The sequence below is a fragment of the Electrona antarctica genome (assembly GCF_951216825.1).
Source record: "Electrona antarctica genome assembly, chromosome: 5".
Classification (NCBI taxonomy): domain Eukaryota; kingdom Metazoa; phylum Chordata; class Actinopteri; order Myctophiformes; family Myctophidae; genus Electrona; species Electrona antarctica.
This window is the reverse complement of record NC_136810.1, coordinates 36,478,282-36,498,080: the sequence shown is the minus strand read 5'-3', so window position 1 is coordinate 36,498,080 and position 19,799 is coordinate 36,478,282. Positions and strand designations below refer to the sequence as shown.

The 19,799-nt window shown below is 46.4% G+C and overlaps 1 protein-coding gene across 4 annotated transcripts in view; it reads left to right on the top strand.

Moving 5' to 3' along the window:
* Positions 1 to 12,453, top strand: part of mctp2a (multiple C2 domains, transmembrane 2a) — a 52,213-nt gene extending 39,760 nt beyond the window's left edge. For all 4 annotated transcript variants that reach the window (XM_079501730.1, XM_079501733.1, XM_079501731.1 and 1 more), the window contains exons 20-23: positions 7,160 to 7,272; positions 7,604 to 7,713; positions 9,016 to 9,113; positions 11,437 to 12,453. In XM_079501730.1, the coding sequence (XP_079357856.1) occupies positions 7,160 to 7,272; positions 7,604 to 7,713; positions 9,016 to 9,113; positions 11,437 to 11,496 (381 nt within the window). In that variant the 3' untranslated portion in view covers positions 11,497 to 12,453. The remainder of the gene's footprint in view (positions 1 to 7,159; positions 7,273 to 7,603; positions 7,714 to 9,015; positions 9,114 to 11,436) is intronic.
* Positions 12,454 to 19,799: the final 7,346 nt, after the last annotated feature.

The following is a 19,799-nucleotide window of genomic DNA, read 5'->3' as shown; positions in this document are numbered from 1 at the left end:
TCACTAAGAGAGAGAGAGAGGGCAACCATCCCTGGCTGAACCCGTCCTTGGACGGTGAACACGCCTCCCCTGGGATTTATCAATCTACGACTCAGACCTCGGCCTGAGTGGAGAAATACTGGTACTGTACATAATCTCAAGGTCCAACGGCTCTCTGACCCAAGGACCTTGCACACAACTGAAGTTGCCCAGACTCTGACCTGACCATACTGGTCTCCACCCCCTAACTGACATGTCCCTGAAGACAAGAACTAGGGGGCCTGAGCGTGGTCAGCAACTTGCAGGACTGCATGAGCCACCAAGCCACCAGTAACGTCCAGGTTATAAAACCTTGCACAAGTTGAAGGCGATGACCAGTTCGCCGCTAGACAGACATCCTGTACCGATATGCCCTTGTATAGAGCCCAGGATGCAGCCACACTGCGGGTAGAATGAGCTCTCAACCCCACAGGTGGTAGAGTACCACTGCTGGAGTAAGCCATCTGAATGGACTCCACAATCCATTGGGACAGCCTGACCTTAGTCACCAGCTTCCCCATGATCCCTTATGAGGGTGTCCTCGCTCAGGGCCTTGTTATCAATGCCAATATGGCAGGATGATATGGTCGCTAGGTTCACTTTCAGCGAGGATAAAGAATTGCCTTTATCTAGGAGACCTTGTAGAAAGGTAAGGACGTCCCTCTTCGAGGCCTGAAAAGGCACAACCTGCAGCGCACCAGCGCTCGAAAACCTTCCATGCTATGTCGTACACCTTGATGGTAGACGGAGCTCTGGCCCCCTGAATTGTGGCAACCACATTCGTGGGTAGGCCTACGTCCTACAGGTTCATCCTCTCACGGGCCAGACCCAAAGGTTCAGTGCCCTCGGGTCTGGGTGGAATATCTCGAAACCTGCCTGTGTGAGCTGGTCCCGCCTGAGCGGGAGCAACCACGGCCGGTCGTATATGAGAGGGGCTATGTCCGACCTCCAAGAGCCCCAGGCCGGGACTACGAGGAGCAGGTACAACCGACGGGTCCTGACCTTGTCTAGGGTTGCCCTGATCAGGTCGAGGGGAGGGAACACGTACAGCAGCCCCTGTGGCCACTCCTGGGCCAGGGCGTCTAGGCCTAGCGCTGTCGCTCCGTGGAGGGAGAAGAACAGGTGACACTTCCCGTTCTCCTCTGAGGCGAAGAGATCTGCCACCGGTGTCCCGAATCTGTGCCATATCTGGGCCGCTATCTGCGGGTGGAGGGACCAATCCGAGTAACGGAGTGGTCCCCTGGACAACAGATCTGCTCCTCCGTTCAGGAGCCCTGGGACGTGGCAAGCTTTGACCGAGAGGAGGTGCCTGTGGCACCATAACGTCAGTCGTTTCGCCAGAGCATGCAGTGTGGAGGACCGTAGTCCGCCCTGCTTGTTGATGTAACACACCGTCGTGGTGTTGTCTGACCTTACAAGAACGTGGCAGTCTTTGACGTAGCGTTTGAAGTGGCGTAATGCTAGTAGCACCACCAGCAACTCCAGATAGTTGATGTGGTGGGATCTGTGGCTCTGGTCCCAGACACCGCTGGCCGCCCTACCCTGGAGCGTGGCGCCCCAGCCTGATAGACTGGCGTCTGTTGTGAGGACTTTCCTGGAGAGGATTCTCCCTGTGGGAACTCCCTCTGTTAGTGCGTCGTGGGACCTCCACCACTGGAGTGTGTCTACACATTCTTGTCTACACTGGAGAGATTGCAGTAGAGAGTAGAGTAGAAGTCACCTTCATCGAGGAGAGGATCCTCCTGGCAGGACGGGAGATCCTCTACTGGCTCTGCATCATCCATGGTACCGCCCCACGAGCGGTCCAGGGAGGCCAGGGGCCAAGGTAGGTCTACCTGGGGAGGTTCTGGTTCGGCAAGAGTGCACTGACCTGTCGCGCTCTTGCTGGCCTGCGTCATGCTAGCTGTAGCCGAAGGTTTGTCGGACTTAGTCGATTTAGGCTTAGCGCCCAACCGAGTGTTCACACTGCTCATCTGGGAGGAGGTGGTGTTAGCATTGTTTTGTAGCTTGTGGCTGGGCCACGGATCTACCACAGGGCGGTCAGGGCGACGACGTTGCTCGATATCGTCGTCATCAAGCGAGGCTAGGAAATAGTTCCGAGCACGCCGCAGACGTTTCTTTTTGGCTTGTCGTGATAACTCAGTGCATTTGCTGCAGTAATTTTTCTCGCTCCGAGTGGACTGGGCATGGTTTAGGCCTAGACAGTAGACACACAGGTTCTGTACAGGCTGGGGCGTTAGCATCACGATCAACCATATTTGTTGTAATCAGCAGTAGCTCTGGTTGGTAGCAGTGCTATGCGCTAGCGTTTGCTGCACGTGGTTAACTCGGTAGCTTATAGGGCTTCGGGCTTATTGTGTATTGCAGCAGCAGACAATGCTAACCCTCGCTGGATGTGGGTTAATACTGGCTGTAGCTAACGCTTGCGTGGCTAATGCTAACCCTCGCTGTAGCGTGGGTTAAGAGTAGCTATGGCTAGCGCTGATGATACTGTTTTATAGCACCGTTGGCAAAGTTAAGCTAATGCTATGTGTGGGCCAAACCAAACTGCCCGAGCTATGGTAGCTTAGGCGATGAGGCTATATTTGGCTAACGCTTCTAGTTTTTCACTGTGACTCAAAACTATTGTATAGCGTTCTCGCTGTGATTGTGAATTACCACCGGGTAGAAAACAAGTCACCTCGCAGTACAAGTGTGGGGCCACTCGTCCTTTGTGAGGCTATGTGGACAAGTAATCTTTTCCTCTCAGTGATAACATAGCCTCGGAAACCCAGACGTTTTTACCAGGGAGAAAAAAAAAGTCTGGGACTGAGTCCACTTCAATTCGGTATAGAGTAGCGCAAACGTCGATCACTCTCTGCTGATTTCTGATCGTCTGCACCTTTGTTAAATTGATGCACACACGCACACCAGTACACACACACACTCCTCTCTGTCGCTCTAATTAATTAGTCTCATGTCGCGCAGCTGCGTCTAGATTCTCCCGGCGGATCTGGGTGAACCATTTGTACACATGGTGAGTTGAACTAACACTGAGCATTTGACTGTGCACCGAGCCTGGCAGAGGAGCACTGCATACCGTCTCCTAAGTTGTCAAGGCCTCTGCTCTTGTTTCCCTCTGGGTCATCTTGTCTGCCTGATTGCAGTTGGCCATTTCATGTACTTTTCATCTGCTAGAGAGTCTGGCGGTCGGAGTCTTGATTGTGCTGCACTCATGCAACAGATCCATTGTGTGTGTGTGTGTGTGGCTCAGACAAACTGGATGACTGAAATCTCAGTCATCCACATAACAGCCCCAAAACACACAATCTGTCTCATCTTCAAAAGCCCAGTCTCACCATATACACTGTTTGCTCATTATAGGCCATTCAATAGATAAATCATGTGTGATACATGTGTAAGTGTTCTTGTCTACCATCTCCGACAATTCACAAAGACTGTACCTCATTGCGCGTGCGTGCGTGCGTGCGTGCGTGCCTGCGTGCGTGTGCAAAGATGGGCAGTATTTTAAATTAATGTATTTCAAATACAAAAAAGTCACATGTAGTTTGATACAGTACTTTCAGATCTTGTATTTTCTGTATTTTACATAAAATACATGTTATTATTACAGTATGTCATTTTATTCTCAAATTGACACATTTTAAACATTAGCACAGGTTTATACCATGGGATAAGATTAAACTTTTACTCTGCCTCAGATTGGTTTACCCACCCTTAGAACAAATTCAATATCGTCCATGTATCGTATCGTCAACCATGTATCGTGATTCGTGATACGTATCGTATCGCTGTTAAGATGTAAGGCGAAATAAACATTGGTATCTGTATTTTTAAAGCAATTGATGCAACTTTACCGATGTATATTAAAGCTCTGCCCTGTAACATATAGGACACGCTCCAGTCACTGGCTCACACTAAAGGTCCCAAATGTAAACACAGAGTTGGGGAAAACAGCCTTTAGTTTTAGTGCCCCAACCACGTGGAATGACCTACAGCTTAAATTAAAAATCTGTTCTCCCATAACATACGGTCAATTTAAATCTTTGATTGCAGACTTACCCTTAAGTTGCAGACTTAAGTGTCTGCAACTGTTTTTAAACAAACATGCTACATCATGCGATGAGGAAATGTTGCTGTTCTGTTTTTGTTTATGAAATGTTGCTTTGAAATGTTGTATTATGTGTATCTCAACGACACTGCAAATGAGGGTGACCTCAATGTCTTTCAAGAATAAATAAAGGTTTGAATGAATGAATGAATGTATCGTTACACCCCTAATAAATGAGAGGCAGAGTAGGGCGGGTCTTGAGACAGACTTCATATCACCTTGCCTCAACTAGTAATGAAGCCTTGTGGAAATGTCCTTAAAGATAGATAGATAGCATTAAAGATAATTACATTACTGCATAAACCCGTAAATGGTCAGTCAAGCCTAATATTTTATCATTGCGAACGCAGTGATTGCGAACGCAGTGAGCACTAACTATGAGACCTAGCAGAACATGTCTGTGTGTCTGTCTGTCTTTGTGTGTGTCACGCTGTAACACCACCTGTCCGCCACCAGAGGGCGCAGCTGTATCACACACAAAACACACACACACACACACACACACACACACACACACTTAACTTAACTTTAAAAAAAACTTAACTTAAAAAAAACTTAAGAGAACTTACAAAAACAATCTTAAAAAAACAAAAAAGAGAACTAAAAAAAAACCTTTAAAAAAGTACGTAATTTATTCTAATTGTTATTGCAATTTACGAGCTGCGTTCGCTTCCCGCGTTCCCGCGTCTTACTTGTTTGTGATGCTGTGTGTGTCAGTATCCTAGTGTCAGTAGTATCCTGGTGTCAGTATCCTGGTCAATATCCTGTGGTCAGTGTCCTAGTGTCAGTATCCTGACTCAGTATCCTGGTATCAATATCATGTGGTCAGTATCCTGGTGTCAGTATCCTGGTGTCAATATCCTGGTGTCAGTATCCTGGTGTCCGTATCCTTGTGTCCGTATCCTGGTGTCAGTATCCTAGTCAGTGTCCTGGTGTCAGTTTCCTGGTGTTAATATCCTAGTCAGTATCCTGGTGTCAGTATCCTGGTGTCAGTATCCTAGTCAGTGTCCTGGTGTCAGTATCCTGGTGTCAGTATCCTGGTGTCAGTATCCTGGTGTCGGTATCCTGGTGTCCGTATCCTGGTGTCCGTATCCTGGTGGCAGTATCCTGGTGGCAGTATCCTGGTGTCAGTATCCTGGTGTCAGTATCCTAGTCAGTATCCTGGTGTCGGTATCCTGGTGTCAGTTTCCTAGTCAGTGTCCTGGTGTCCGTATCCTGGTGTCAGTATCCTGGTGTCAGTATCCTGGTGTCCGTATCCTGGTGTCCGTATCCTTGTGTCCGTATCCTGGTGTCAGTATCCTAGTCAGTGTCCTGGTGTCAGTTTCCTGGTGTCAATATCCTAGTCAGTATCCTGGTGTCAGTATCCTGGTGTCAGTATCCTGGTGTCAGTATCCTAGTCAGTGTCCTGGTGTCAGTTTCCTGGTGTCAATATCCTAGTCAGTATCCTGGTGTCAGTATCCTGGTGTCAGTATCCTGGTGTCAGTATCCTGGTGTCAGTATCCTAGTCAGTGTCCTGGTGTCAGTGTCCTGGTGTCAGTATCCTGGTATCAGTATCCTGGTGGCAGTATCCTGGTGGCAGTATCCTGGTGTCAGTGTTCTGGTGTCAGTATCCTAGTCAGTGTCCTGGTGTCAGTATCCTGGTGGCAGTATCTTGGTGGCAGTATCCTGGTGGCGGTATCCTGGTGGCAGTATCCTGGTGGCAGTATCCTGGTGTCAGTATCCTGGTGTCAGTGTCCTGGTGTGTCAGTATCCTAGTCGGTGTCCTGGTGTCAGTGTCCTGGTGTCAGTATCCTGGTGTCAGTATCCTAGTCAGTGTCCTGGTGTCAGTATCCTGGTGTCAGTATCCTGGTGTCGGTATCCTGGTGTCGGTATCCTGGTGGCGGTATCCTGGTGTCAGTGTCCTGGTGTCAGTATCCTGGTGTCAGTATCCTAGTCAGTGTCCTGGTGTCAGTATCCTGGTGTCAGTATCCTGGTGTCAGTATCCTGGTGTCAGTATCCTGGTGTCAGTATCCTGGTGTCAGTGTCCTGGTGTCAGTATCCTGGTGTCAGTGTCCTGGTGTCAGTGTCCTGGTGTCAGTATCCTAGTCAGTGTCCTGGTGTCAGTATCCTAGTCAGTGTCCTGGTGTCAGTATCCTGGTGTCAGTATCCTAGTCAGTGCCCTGGTGTCAGTATCCTAGTCAGTGTCCTGGTGTCAGTATCCTAGTCAGTGTCCTGGTGTCAGTATCCTGGTGTCAGTATCCTAGTCAGTGTCCTGGTGTCAGTATCCTGGTGTCAGTATCCTAGTCAGTGCCCTGGTGTCAGTATCCTAGTCAGTGTCCTGGTGTCAGTATCCTAGTCAGTGTCCTGGTGTCAGTATCCTGGTGTCAGTATCCTAGTCAGTGCCCTGGTGTCAGTATCCTAGTCAGTGCCCTGGTGTCGGTATCCTAGTCAGTGTCCTGGTGTCGGTATCCTAGTCAGTGTCCTGGTGTCAGTATCCTAGTCAGTGTCCTGGTGTCAGTATCCTAGTCAGTGTCCTGGTGTCAGTATCCTGGTGTCAGTATCCTAGTGTCAGTATCCTAGTCGGTGTCCTGGTGTCAGTATCCTAGTGTCAGTATCCTAGTCGGTGTCCTGGTGTCAGTATCCTAGTCGGTGTCCTGGTGTCAGTATCATGGTCAGTATCATGGTGTCAGTATCCTGGTGTCAGTATCCTGGTGTCAGTATCCTGGTGTCAGTATCATGGTGTCAGTATCATGGTGTCAGTATCTTGGTGTCAGCATCATGGTGTCAGTATCCTGGTGTCAGTATCCTGGTGTCAGTATCCTGGTGTCAGTATCTAATGACGGTATCTAATTTGAGCTATTATTATTATCATGGTGTCAGTATCATCATGGTTAAATTATATAACATGATATGACCTGCCCTCTCACATACACTCCAAATTCCAATGAAAAACTAGTTCTGACATTTGGCATTCAATCTATGAATTTCCCTTTTTTTGTATTTTCTAAATATAAAATGTGTGTTTGTCTCTCAAATTTGTTATATTTTTAGGAATCTGGTGGGAAAAAAGGCCTGATGGATAAGATACACATGGTGCAGGAAGTCATTCTCACCATCCAGACCATCTTGGATGACATCGCAAGCGTGGGAGAACGAATCAAAAAGTAATTTCACTGCTTCATATTACTTGTTCTTCTAAACGTATTAAATGAAAGCACAACATGACTTCCAAGGCCAACACGGTAAAGTAGTGCTAATTTAACCCTGCGACTGAAATAACTCTGAAATGAAAATTGTTGATTTTACTGTAGTAATATCTTGTTATTCTATGTATGTTTATGTAGGTTTATATTGTGCAACTCTGAGAGTGAACACATGTAACCAAATGGACACTTGCGGGTGTCCATACATTTGTTCGCTCTCAGAGTTAACTGGGTAGTGTTGATAGTATTGAATTTATAGTGCCTCTAATCAGAGATAATTGTTTCTCTACAGCACATTCAACTGGTCGGTGCCGTTCATGTCCTGCCTCACATGTCTGCTTCTGTTCCTGGCAACAGCCGGGTTGTATTACATCCCACTGCGCTACGTTGTGCTCCTATGGGGTAAGATCTAAAATCGCAATATTGGAAAAAATATAACAAAATCAATCAAGTTTACTTTCCATTATAGAGAATTGTCGCCCCCAAAGGCGGTAACAGACCCCCCCCCCCCCCCCTCCCTCCCTCCTTTTTGTTTACAACTCATGTAAAGTGCACTGAATCGTAACATTTTTAATGAAGCGCAACAATTGAACAAGTCTGCCATCCCCACACCTCTGCACAGTGCACAGAGATCAGACAACTGCAGACGTTCAGTCTGCCCAGTGTGGGCTGCCGCAGCAAGGCCTCGGGTCTGTGTGAACACAAAGCGGAGGTAGAGGCTCTCTATATAATACATGATGTCCTTGGGCAGTCTGTAGGCTCCTGGGCTAGCCTCTCATTATCTGCAGCAGTCATACAGGAGAGACGGTCCTCTCAGTGGTCAGGGAGAGATGCCCGCCCTCAACGGCATCTCCTCCTCCGAGCAGTTAGCCCACAACCACTGTTCCTCCATGCTGCCTTCAACGCAATCAATACCACCATATCAAACGAAAACACACACTCTGAAACAGTCTTCTGCCTTCCCTGTTAACCCCCATCTCTGTGGTTGCGAGGCAAACCTTTCAAGTTGTTTGCACATATTTTACGTCCTTAGGTTCTTTGTGTGCACATTGAGGTAGTGTGTGCAGGCAGTACCAAGCTGTGAATATAATGGTCCCATTACAGCAACACCCCAGAGATGACTGTAACGCAGCCATGTGAAAAGCAAAAAATAGATGCACAAGGAATACTCGGATTGAAGAAATATGTGATTTGAGAAAAGCTTTGCACGATATTGTGGAACTGGAGCTGCTACTTTTTGTCCTTAACTAACTTGTCCAGACCTGCGTTAACTTGTACAGTATGCTGTACTAAAATTGCAAGTTGGACCTGCTATTCCAACTCGCCGGACCACATTTTGACTTTAGGTGAACTTAAGTTAAGTTCAAATTAATACATTTTCTCAAGCAAAAGAATGTATAAAGTTTAAAATGGGTTAAATAAAAAGACAGTAGACTTGCTACTTTTGCTCACACCAATTAGCAGCAACAGTTCCGGTGAATGACAGCTTGCATTGGTTATCTATCAACTCCACATCCTCCTCTGGGGAGTCTGTGAATTCATTCTGGGATCAATTCAAATCACATTGCGAGGTGTGGTTTCACACACATCGGAGGAGACACCAAGGATAAGGTTACACAACTCTTTTGTTTTTTGTATGCCCCGTGTAAAAATATTCTGGTCAGTATGACACCTTTATTTATTAATGTGTTCTTGTTTTCACAGGCGCTGACAAATTTACCGCGAAGCTGCGCAACCCGTATGCTATTGACAATAATGGAATGCTGGATTTCCTCAAGAGGGTGCCTTCTGATGTTCAAAAGGTAAGGGTCCAATTTTACATACAGATAGAGGGAGGGAATTCCCAGAAGATATCTGCATTATTTGCTCTAACAGAATTCCCAGGAGTTGAGGAAATATATCCTCTGGCTTTGTTTGATTATTAATGGACTCTCGCCTTTAAAGCACCCCCGGCCCAATTATTTCTCAGTGCGGTTTGATGCAGTCGCCCTAGCGCCTGGATGGGGTATGTTCTGATCTGTCCGACGCCACATCTCTGCAGCCTTTCCCATGATGAGCAATTTTCTCTCTCTCTCTCTTCCTCTCTCTCACTCTATGTCTCTCTCTCGCTGATTGCTGCTCTGTGACACTGAGGTGGGTGATTGGCCAGGGGCCGACGGAGGGGCCCCTGATGTCTCTGGCTGTTGTGTCAGCACTGAAACGTGGCCTCAGTCGCATCAGGGTGTGAGAGTCAATTAATGTAGTCGCGGAGCCCCCCTGCCGTCCTGCTGGGTGCCATATGTGATCATATATTAGCAATGGCTGATATGTCATTTGCAGTTACATCACAGGCCCGAGGAGAGCTGCCAGGGTGCTGTAAGTGGTGCTGGGTGTTCATCCGCTCTCGCTCTCTCTCTTCTAGCTGAGTATTATACTGTACGTGGGCAGGAAATGGAGTAGCGCACAGCGCTTTGCCTCTCCTAGATTACTCGGCAGACAGAATTCAGCCAGAATGCTTGACAGTGTGGATCTGGATACCGACTCTCGCCCCAGTCTTCTTTCTCTGCTGCCCCCTTGATGTCCCCCTGACTGCGAGCCATTGTGGATTTTTCTTTTTTGGGTGGTGATGTTGCTGGGAGGAACTGGAGAAAGCCTGTGTTGTTTTTGAGATTTGGCTGACTGAGTTGGCAAAACAAGATGGTGAATAAAATTTGTTGCAGAATCCTCTGCATGTCTTCTTCCCAATAGGATGCAATGTTCACGCTTTGAACATGGCTCGCTTTCAAATCCTGCAGAAACGATCTTTTTTCGTTTGTTTTTTACTTTAAGTTTAAAGGAGAAAATGTGTTTCTAAAAATACTGTAGTTGAAGTACGGTAATAAGAAAACAAAACGCACTTAAAATCCACCATAAGTATGTTTCATTGTGTTCTGTGAAACAAATAACCCCAACATCTTATACACGGGAGACCCAAAACAATAGACCACACCTTTTGTTTTTGTTGATTCTGAACTTCAATGCTCAGATAGGTGTGGACACCAAAGCAGCACAAAGGCTGAATATTGACTCCTGTCTCTTTCACAATATGACTTGGCAATTAGTGCCTGCGCAGATCTACAAAGCAGCCCTCAAACGGGGACTTCTGACAACAGCGTGTCTGTCCCGAAATAAGAAGCATCTGTCAGTTCTGAGGACAGTTTCATGTTCAGATGCAGACGGCGGCCACTTTGTTCCCACATTCCATCTCCCATTCTAATAATGGAGACTGGCTAATTAGCATAGCGTTCTTACCTTTACTCAATACGTTCAGTGCATTGTCGGAACTCAGTAAACATGCTTCGAAAGCAAGTTTGCAAATCCAGGCCCCTTGCGATTTTGCTCATGATCAATCTGTTTTGCATTATGGTGGAAATTTGGAAGGAAAAAAAAGAAAATGGACAATTGCCAGTTATTACCTGAATGTCAAAGATAACAGGACTTTACAATGTGAGTTTATTTTTGCAAATGCATCTGAACACGAAGGAATCTCTGGGAAAAGAAATAGAATGAAACATGAGAGAAATCTTTGATGTGGAACATTCTGCCAACAGCCAACGGAAAGGAAACAAGGTTGTAAGTTCAGATGTCAGGTTTCAGGTCTCTCTCTCTCTCTCGCTCTCTCTTTTTGCACTGAAGAAATCAAAGTCATCTTTGAGGTCCTGTGGTGTCACAGCTAAAGTGAAATGCCTACCAGTGTTATTTGCGCCTCTACCCAAACAACACATGGCTCGGGCTATTCTTAGCCTTTTTTATGAAGTTTTTCTTAAGGGGACAAAACTTGCAGTGAGTGATTATGCAGTTTACAACTCCCTCACTGGCCTGGCAGGTCATCTCAACAGTTGATGTCTGCTTCTAATATTGTGATTGTGGTGGAGACGGAGGGAGGGAGGGCGGGCGGGCGGTGTACGCTGGTACGGAACCCTTGACTTCTCAAATCCTTCCTCCTTGTGATTAATCCCCTCTGCTCCTGTGTTTAAAAAATGATTCATTACAGGCGAGCCCGCCTCGCTTTTCCCCTGCACCAGCTCTCCTCAGGGGAGCCATTACCGTGCGCTCCACTGAGCTCGGATTACCTGCCTCTGACCAAATTCCTGTTTGTTTTTACAGGTGCAGTACAGCGAGCTGAGAGCGCCCGGCGTCCAGGGCCCGCCGCGGAGGAGAAAGTAAGCTCCTATAGGACGTGCTGGATGAAAAGGGCCGGGGCTCCTTTTGAAAATGGTACGGCCCAAGTCCGCCTGACTACAACGCTCCAGTGCCAGCAAGGAACCACGACCCCCTGCACTCCCCCCCACCACCACCACCACCACTAGCACCGTTCTGCCCCCCTGAACCCCTGCTGCTGGGGTGCAGCCAGCCGCTCTCTGGCTTGTGTGTCTGCCCTCCCCACCCCTTCCCACCGACAAGGGCTGTGCGCTACAGCGGCTAGGAGGGCAGCACATGGCGCTGTCAATCACAGAGCCAGAGGTAAAGAAATGAGGCCGCTGCCCGCGTCCATGGATACAATTTAGAAAAGGAATTAAAGTCGTAGGGGGTTTGGCTTACCTTAGACCTCTGCTGTTTTGCTTTTTATTGACTTTGGAGAAACTCTTGAGGATTATTTTTTTGCCTTGAGGTGGAGTTAAAATATAAACTTTGAAAATAAACCTTTGAAAATAATAATAATAAATGTCAATATTTGCATTATGCATGTATTTAATAAATAAAGGTCAGTGGGTATTGAAATGCACTTTTCACTAATTATAAATTATTGAGATTAAGTTCTGCAAAACCTTGCATATAGATTTTCTTCTCTTCTTACACACTGAACATATTGAAATGATACAGTAATAATGGCTTATTATTGATACTACATGCAGCTTTTTTTAATGTTAATATTGTATAATGCCTTCTTGTTTATCCTTGTTTTATATTTCAAAGAATTTTTAAATTTTAAAAATGTATTTGATAAACACAAAATGCAGATCTTATTCATCAGATTTTATTATTTTGTATATAGTGACACTGTCTAGAGACCTGTTAGACCGATCACTGGTGAAATTTCGGTTCATATTGATTTTTGTTTGCACCCCCAGGAATCAATTTTGCGAGAAACCTGAATAAATATTCAATTTCTTTTCAGTTTGAGTTGTTGTCTCAGCCTGTTATTTTTTTTTCTCCTACAATTGCACTGTAGTGAGGATGGATTACAGCACTTCTTTCCTCTGAATCCACAGTAAACACATCTGATTACACAACACAGCCATTGGAACAGGGCTCTCACACACCGGGCAGCAGCGCTGTGCCTTGGTTACCGAGCTCACATCAAAGCTCTGGAGCTCCACTGTTGCTTCCTAATGCAGCGCTTTGTTGCCTTCTCACAATAACGGGGTCCAGATGAGAGAGACAGAGCTCATCTCATACAGAGAGCACTCTCCTATGCAGCACTTAGTGCCTCACATTTCCATTAAAATCACCCCTATCTAACGCTTACACACTCGCTCACACACACCTAGACATAACGTAAAGTACACACACATTTCTTCATGTCTGTTTTAACAATGGCTCTCCCAAGTAGAGCGATACAGGGATATACGTACGCAGTTTGAGTATTGATATTCACAGTGTCATAATTGAGAGGCCCTTTTTTTCTATTTCAAGTTTTCTCATAGCTCATAAGTACATTTCATGCAGACATTTCAAACCGGTTTAATAGTATTGTCTTTGATATTTGGCGATTTGCACTTTCAATGCCTCTGTGATATGACCTTGCTCTTTCATTGCCTGTGATATCATGTTTCTTTCATGATATTTACAGTCCAAAAGTTGTATGAACTGACTACATCTTCTATCGGTTGAGATTTAATCCTGTGGGGGTGTAACGAGTTCAGTGTTTTTATATATATCTCTGAAGTTGTAATGTTTTCTCTCTCTTCAAAACTTGCAGAAAGACCATTGGTAAGTGAGTAACTCTCTTTCGAAACAGACTTGTTCAGTGTAGTTTGGCGCTGAACTGAGCCCTGGACCCCAGCGAAGGGAGTTTGTTCGCACTGATTGGAGGGCTGAGCATCCCAGCCGGGTACCACCGCTGGTGAAAGAGCATCCGTCTGTGCTTTGTGAAGAGTTTGATTGGCTCAGGGGGACCTGGTGGAGCCCCGGGCTATCTCTTTTGACAGGCTGATAGAGACATCACTGGGATCTCCCAGGAGCTGCCACCAGGGGTCCATTTCAAAGTGAGGGGGTGTGTGGAGGTGACCCTGAGCTTCTGACGAGCTAAATCCCACACACTGGCTGCAAACCCTCCTGCATTCTTGGCTCCTTCGGGGCTGGCAGGGGCTGTGCGAGGAGGAGGGCTACAGACAGGGGAGGATGGGATGGGACCGGGGAGGGGGGGGACCCAACAGATATCACTGACAAGACCCAATGAGGTGTCCCTGAGAGGTGAAACCAATTAAGCAATGCTCCCAGGGTACTTTTAATAGATATTTCAGCAAACAGCCAAATTGCGACATCAGGACAATGTGAGTCACTCTTAAAGAGTAAAGTGAAGGTAAGGAGAGGAACATTTTAATGACTGAGAATGGGCACACCCATTTCTGTTCGGCTGAATATTTCAGTCTCTTCGGTGTCATAAAATGTCGGACTTTCGGGGTGTTGCAAGGACTAAAAGTTTAAATAACGTGGTGTCATCCATGGAAATATTTATCGACGCAAATGCCACCAGTGACATTAGGAGAGGTCATATGGGAATATGGTTGCCTGCCTCCAAGCTGTCAAGGCAGGGGCCCAGGGGTTGTGGACTTGGATGCTCCCTGTGTAACATCGTTCACAGTCAGTGGATCAAACAGAAGACTCTGACAGGGTTACAACAATCGTTGACTTCTCACTGCATCCACTGACAGACTCACACATGCCTGCACGCTCTCTCACACACACACACACACACACACACACGTACACACACACACACACACACACACACACACACACACACACACACACACACACACACACACACACACACACACACACCTTACCTACAAATGCACACATTCATATCCTCTGCAAAAAAGGGGGTAATGACATTTAAGGAATTATTTATCCATTTATTTCCTCAGGGGAAAGCTACAAATCTCTACAGAGGAAGTCATTGTGCAATATGTTCCCTGAATGCATTACAGAGAAGTCCCTGGATGTTTTACAAGCTTGCTAATGAACATTTGAGCCACACAGCAGTTAACATTGCCTGATCACATTCTCTCTCTCTCTCTCTCTCTCTCTCTCTCTCTCTCTCTCTCTCTCTCTCTCTCTCTCTCTCTCTCTCTCCCTCTCTCCCTGTCTCTCCAGTAGTTGTTGTTGTTGTGCATGGTGTGGCAGTGATGTCTTCATCAGCTTGTCAAAAAGGAAGTGCCTGCAGCTGTGGCGGATCCCCCCAGAGCCTGTCACACTCCTTGTTTCCATGGTAGTCCTTCAGGCAGCACCACGGGCAGGCTGTGCGCGAGGACCCATGCAACCTGTTTTTTCAGCAGTTGCTCTCTGATGTTCAGCCCCGAAGCGGGCGTCAAACCACCAAGCGGGGAGACTGAGTACACAGTACTCTCTCTCTCTCTCTCTCTCTCTCTCTCTGTCGCAGGTGTAGCCAGCTTTTTGAGGGGCCGCATAGCAAAAAGGCTCATTTAAATAAAGCTTCCACTCTCACCGCCTCCCTTGTAATTGTTACACGAGCGACGCCGTTAAGGTTCTCTGACCTCCTCTCCTAGAGACATTATGCTCACAGTAGGACAAAGTAACGGGAGGTACAACTCTATAGTTGACTTACATGTGTTAAAGCACTTATGCTTGTGTTATTTTGCCTGCTTGCACCCACTGAGATGCTAGACCACGGAGATTAGCGGCTGTGCTCTAAGTCCCAACTGGACTAAATTAAAGGTGCAAAGGTTAGGAGCTGCCTTAGGTGGGGACACTGACACCAATAAAACGCAGGGCTTTCCTGGCATCAACTCCAGCGGTAATGAGATCCAAATGACATGCCAGACTGTGTTTGCTACCGTTACTGATTGCTCTGCCTATATAAGCATAAATGTACCCGAGACAACGTGGGAGACGATGTAGTATGTTTTACTCATTCGGAGGCAGAGCTACTGTAGTATAACAGCAGCAGTATTACCACAGTCACCTCTAATGGGACCAAAGATACTAACTAGGATTGATGTCATCTCGCATATTGGGGGTGAATATACGACATAAGATAACAACAAAGAGAAAAATGACCGCTAATGGTGGCTGTTTTCAGGAGTCCCAGTTTACTAATAATTCATTGGGTGGCCTACAGTACTCGCTGGTGTTAAGACATGGCAAAAGCCATAATTCTTTATAACATCAAGAATAGAATATGGCCTTTAAGAGCCGAAATTAAATCATTGGCCTTTAAAAGCATCTCTCCAAGGGGCAGAGCTGCATTAATAAATTCAACTGATTTCACTTTAATATTATTCAGAGTGCATTAAAATGAAGCCAACAGCTGGGATCATGGCCAATCTCAGGAGTATTGCTTGGGCTGTGAGTGCCTGGCGAAATGCAAAGCGTGTCTGAGTGCGGCCCTGTGTAGTGGATGAGGGGCCACAAGGTCTCGGTGTTACAGGTGCAGGCCTGACAGTCGCTGCTCCTGGATCACGGGTTCCAGGGTATTGACATGGGCCACAGGACAGTTACTGCCTCGTTTATACTTTGTCGTACAATGGTGTTGTGCATCAGAAATAGACAACGTACAAGCTCCAGTCATGACTCATCCACGACGCGTTGTGAGCTTGTAGATCGTCTAGTTTTGGCATGTGACACCGTCGTGCAACAAAGTATAAATTTGGCATTACCGCCTGCCTTTGAAACAATGTCACACCAGAACAGACACCTTGGCCACCCAGCCTATCGGGCCGGGCACCGCTAAACTCGTGACAATACTGCTTATGAGGGCTAGATTTTTTTGTTGTGCTTTTTATTTATAGCCATCATTTGTATGTGCTGACCCATCTGGGGTAGCTGAAGTCAGATTGTACTCCTCAAAAACAATGTATGGATAACCTTTAAAAAATAAAACCAAGGCTGTGACTTTGAAAAAAAGGAGAGGAAATATCGTGTTAAGCTTTTGCTAACACTAGGTGTTACATCAATGCTCTATACTTAGCATGAGCACGCTCGTCAGGCAACAATACAAAGAATAATTGAACTGCATATTTCATTCTAATTAACAGTGATATAACGCAACGTGACTCTGAGCCTCATGAGGAAAGAGCACCGTATTTTGTTTGATGAATCTGTTAAAGCCACAGCTAGTCTCGCCACTAACCCCCGGGGAATCAGGTATCATTAGAGATACGAACAGATCTGCTTTTTGTCTCACTGAAAGAGAAGTGGGGGGGGGGGGGTAAACCACATTTCCTCAGTGCTGGCACATGGGTGACTGTGAAAGTGTTCAATATTAATAGCCTTTCATCAAGGACACAATTAGGACACCTCTATTTGACACATTCTATAGGTTCTGAATGAATATGGATATATGGTCCCAAGGAAGAAGCCAGTGGATGAATAACAAAGTGAGATATCGCCAGCAAACCCAGTAGAATGAAGAATGTGCAACATGACAATCAGGAACTGATGTATTTTTATCTGCCGCAAATTTAAAAGAAGCAGGAGGATAAAAGTCTATTATAAGCTCTATTCATAATTCACAGCCCAGGGCAAGTTGTATATTTATCCAGATTTGTATGCACCCAGCTACACACGCGCGTGTGCACACACACACACACACACACACACACACACACACACACACACACACACACACACACACACACACACACACGGCCGACTTTAAAGAGGACACATTACTTTCATCTAATACATTCCGCAAAGTATTTCAGAAACTGCTGTTTATTCCTCTGGTCTCAACTACAAATGGAACAACCGTGCATGCGGCTGCTATACTGTAGCATTAATGCAGACTGTCCTCAAGAATAGAATGACTGAACCACTGGCCAGCCCCTGTTTATATGCAACCTTGATTGGTGCGGTTGTTCACTGAATAACCTCGATGCAAGCGTGACGCAGATCACACAGATGGGTCAGAGGGCCATGGGCAGCAGATCTGATTAATGAGCGAGGGTCAATCCATATATTCATCATGTAAGGAAAGGTTTCGTACTAGCGCCGACTGACCGTGCAACTGAGATACGTGGGGAGGGCCACGGAATATGCAGAGCCCATAGCGAGGAGACTGGCCACATGGACAGTCTGACCTCGAGGGCACAGCCCCCACCTCCTCCCGGGGTCTGTCAGATTGTGACACCAGAGAGACACATAGCATCGGAGCGGAGTTACAGTAGGTCCATTAACCAGAGCAGCTAATTACTCGCTTCCTGCAAGGTCCTTACGCTCTCAGGCAATGCACGCTCTCATTTCTGATTAAAAAACATAAATGCATGGTTGGGAGGGGGGAGCTCAATTACAGCAAGGCAGAGAGAAAATAACAGCCCCTGTACCAAAGTAATTAGAAGGGTTGTTTCATCGGAACCGTTTGCTCTGTGATGAGGGTTTAAAGAGTCCAGTTTCAGAGTACACTACAAGTGCATTTGTTTTATTTACTACAACACTAGTGTCACCCACCGGGGCCCAATTAGCCTGCAACGGATGCCTTGGAAAGTCCTCTCCGCCGCTCCTTGCTGACAGGAAATGAAAGCTCCCACTTGCTCACGTCCTCCCAGTGACCCGCAGGCTCTGGCTTCTCAACCTGTTGAGGGCAGCAGGCTGGCTGACAGCAGTGACTTTGACATGCCACCACCACAACCTCCTTCTTCCTCCAAGCCTCTCAGGCCACTGGCCAGGATATTTCACATCGCTTATCTGTGTCAACAGAGGACACTGTGGAGATAATGTGCTGGAGTCCTAGAGTGGACCTTCCTTCTCCATGCCAAGTGTGTAGTCGCCGCCAGTGCAGTGCAGATTCCCTCCCAGGCTGCCTTCTGCATGGCTGATTTGATAGAGATGTAGGCCTACTGTACACACAGCACAATGTCCCCATACATACCCACATGAGGGAGCTGTCTGGCTGCACCATAAGGAACAGGCCTGATTGCCATGTTGGCTTGAGCTCTTATATCAGCTGCCTTCAGACAGTTTGTCAGAGTAATTTTCTTAATTAACGGAGATGTGGTCTGATTAAAATTATATTTACCAATTTACGTCCTTTCAGGCTGCATTGAGCTTCAAATTGCCTTTCATGGATGCACACATTACGCCGAGTGGTCGAAATAAAGCAGAAAACGATCTAGTCAAGCTTCGATGTGTCATTTTAACCATATACTGTGTTTTCTTTTTCAAGGACACATTCATATTTTTTGTGAAGGGCTTAATTCTCCATTCATTCTTATGGACATTTCTTTTTTCTTAAAACTAATTAATAACTTCAATAGCAGTCCTTCACACCTGCCACTGTACCATGCGTCTGTAGAACAATGCTGTGCTTCATGTAATCCTTCAATTACCACACACATGCGCGCGCGCACACACACACACACACGCACGCACACACACACACACACACACACACACACACACACACACACACACACACACCGTCACAGTCTCACACACACACACGTACACGCACGCACATGGACATAGTTTATTAGTTTCAATAGGCAAATAAAAAAAAGAATGTCTATGGATCTTTAAGCAAGCAGCAAGAGACCAATTAGCAAGTATCTCTATTCAATTCCACCATATCTCGTACTAAGTGAGTGTGAGGCAGAGGGAGAGGTGTGGGGGAGGAGTCTGAACAGCACAGACAGGCAGAGGGAAAACAAAGCCATCATCTCCCAGTGCTTGCCCTCCTCTCCCCTCTCCTCTGCAGCTCCAATTACTGGGCTCCTCTCACTGCCATCAGTATGCAGCAGGGCTGCCTCTCTCCTCCACTCGCCCCAGGCCATTGAATACGTTACCTCCGCTATGGGGCTAGGGGCTCGGGGGCGCTGCGCCCCCTAACCCCCTGGATAATTTGGGATTCCATGCTCCTGCCTTGGAGAGCCGAAAACAAATAAAACACCCAGATAAATAAAGAAATAAGGTTGCCTCGCAAATATCCAGAGATCTACTGATTTATTGATTTGTTCATTCTTCCGTTTATTGTTATTTGTAAATCATTACTGAACTGCACCCACCCACCCACAGCTCCATCCTGGGTCCACGTGTGTGACGCACTGTGCTTTGAGAAGCACAGCCGAGAGATTTCAACATGCTTTCTGCATGATGGTTTGCAGTTGTTTCTTTAAAGAGCCAAAGTACAGAGGGAAAGCAAGACCCCAAAATCTCCTTTGCTTTTTGGTATCGTATTTATAATCGCTGTACTGTTGCATTACTGTTTACTCCCTCTTATTTCTTTATTTCTTTCTTTTATTCTTGAAGCTTAAAAAATGTTTACCACTGTGTGTGAGATTGCAGGC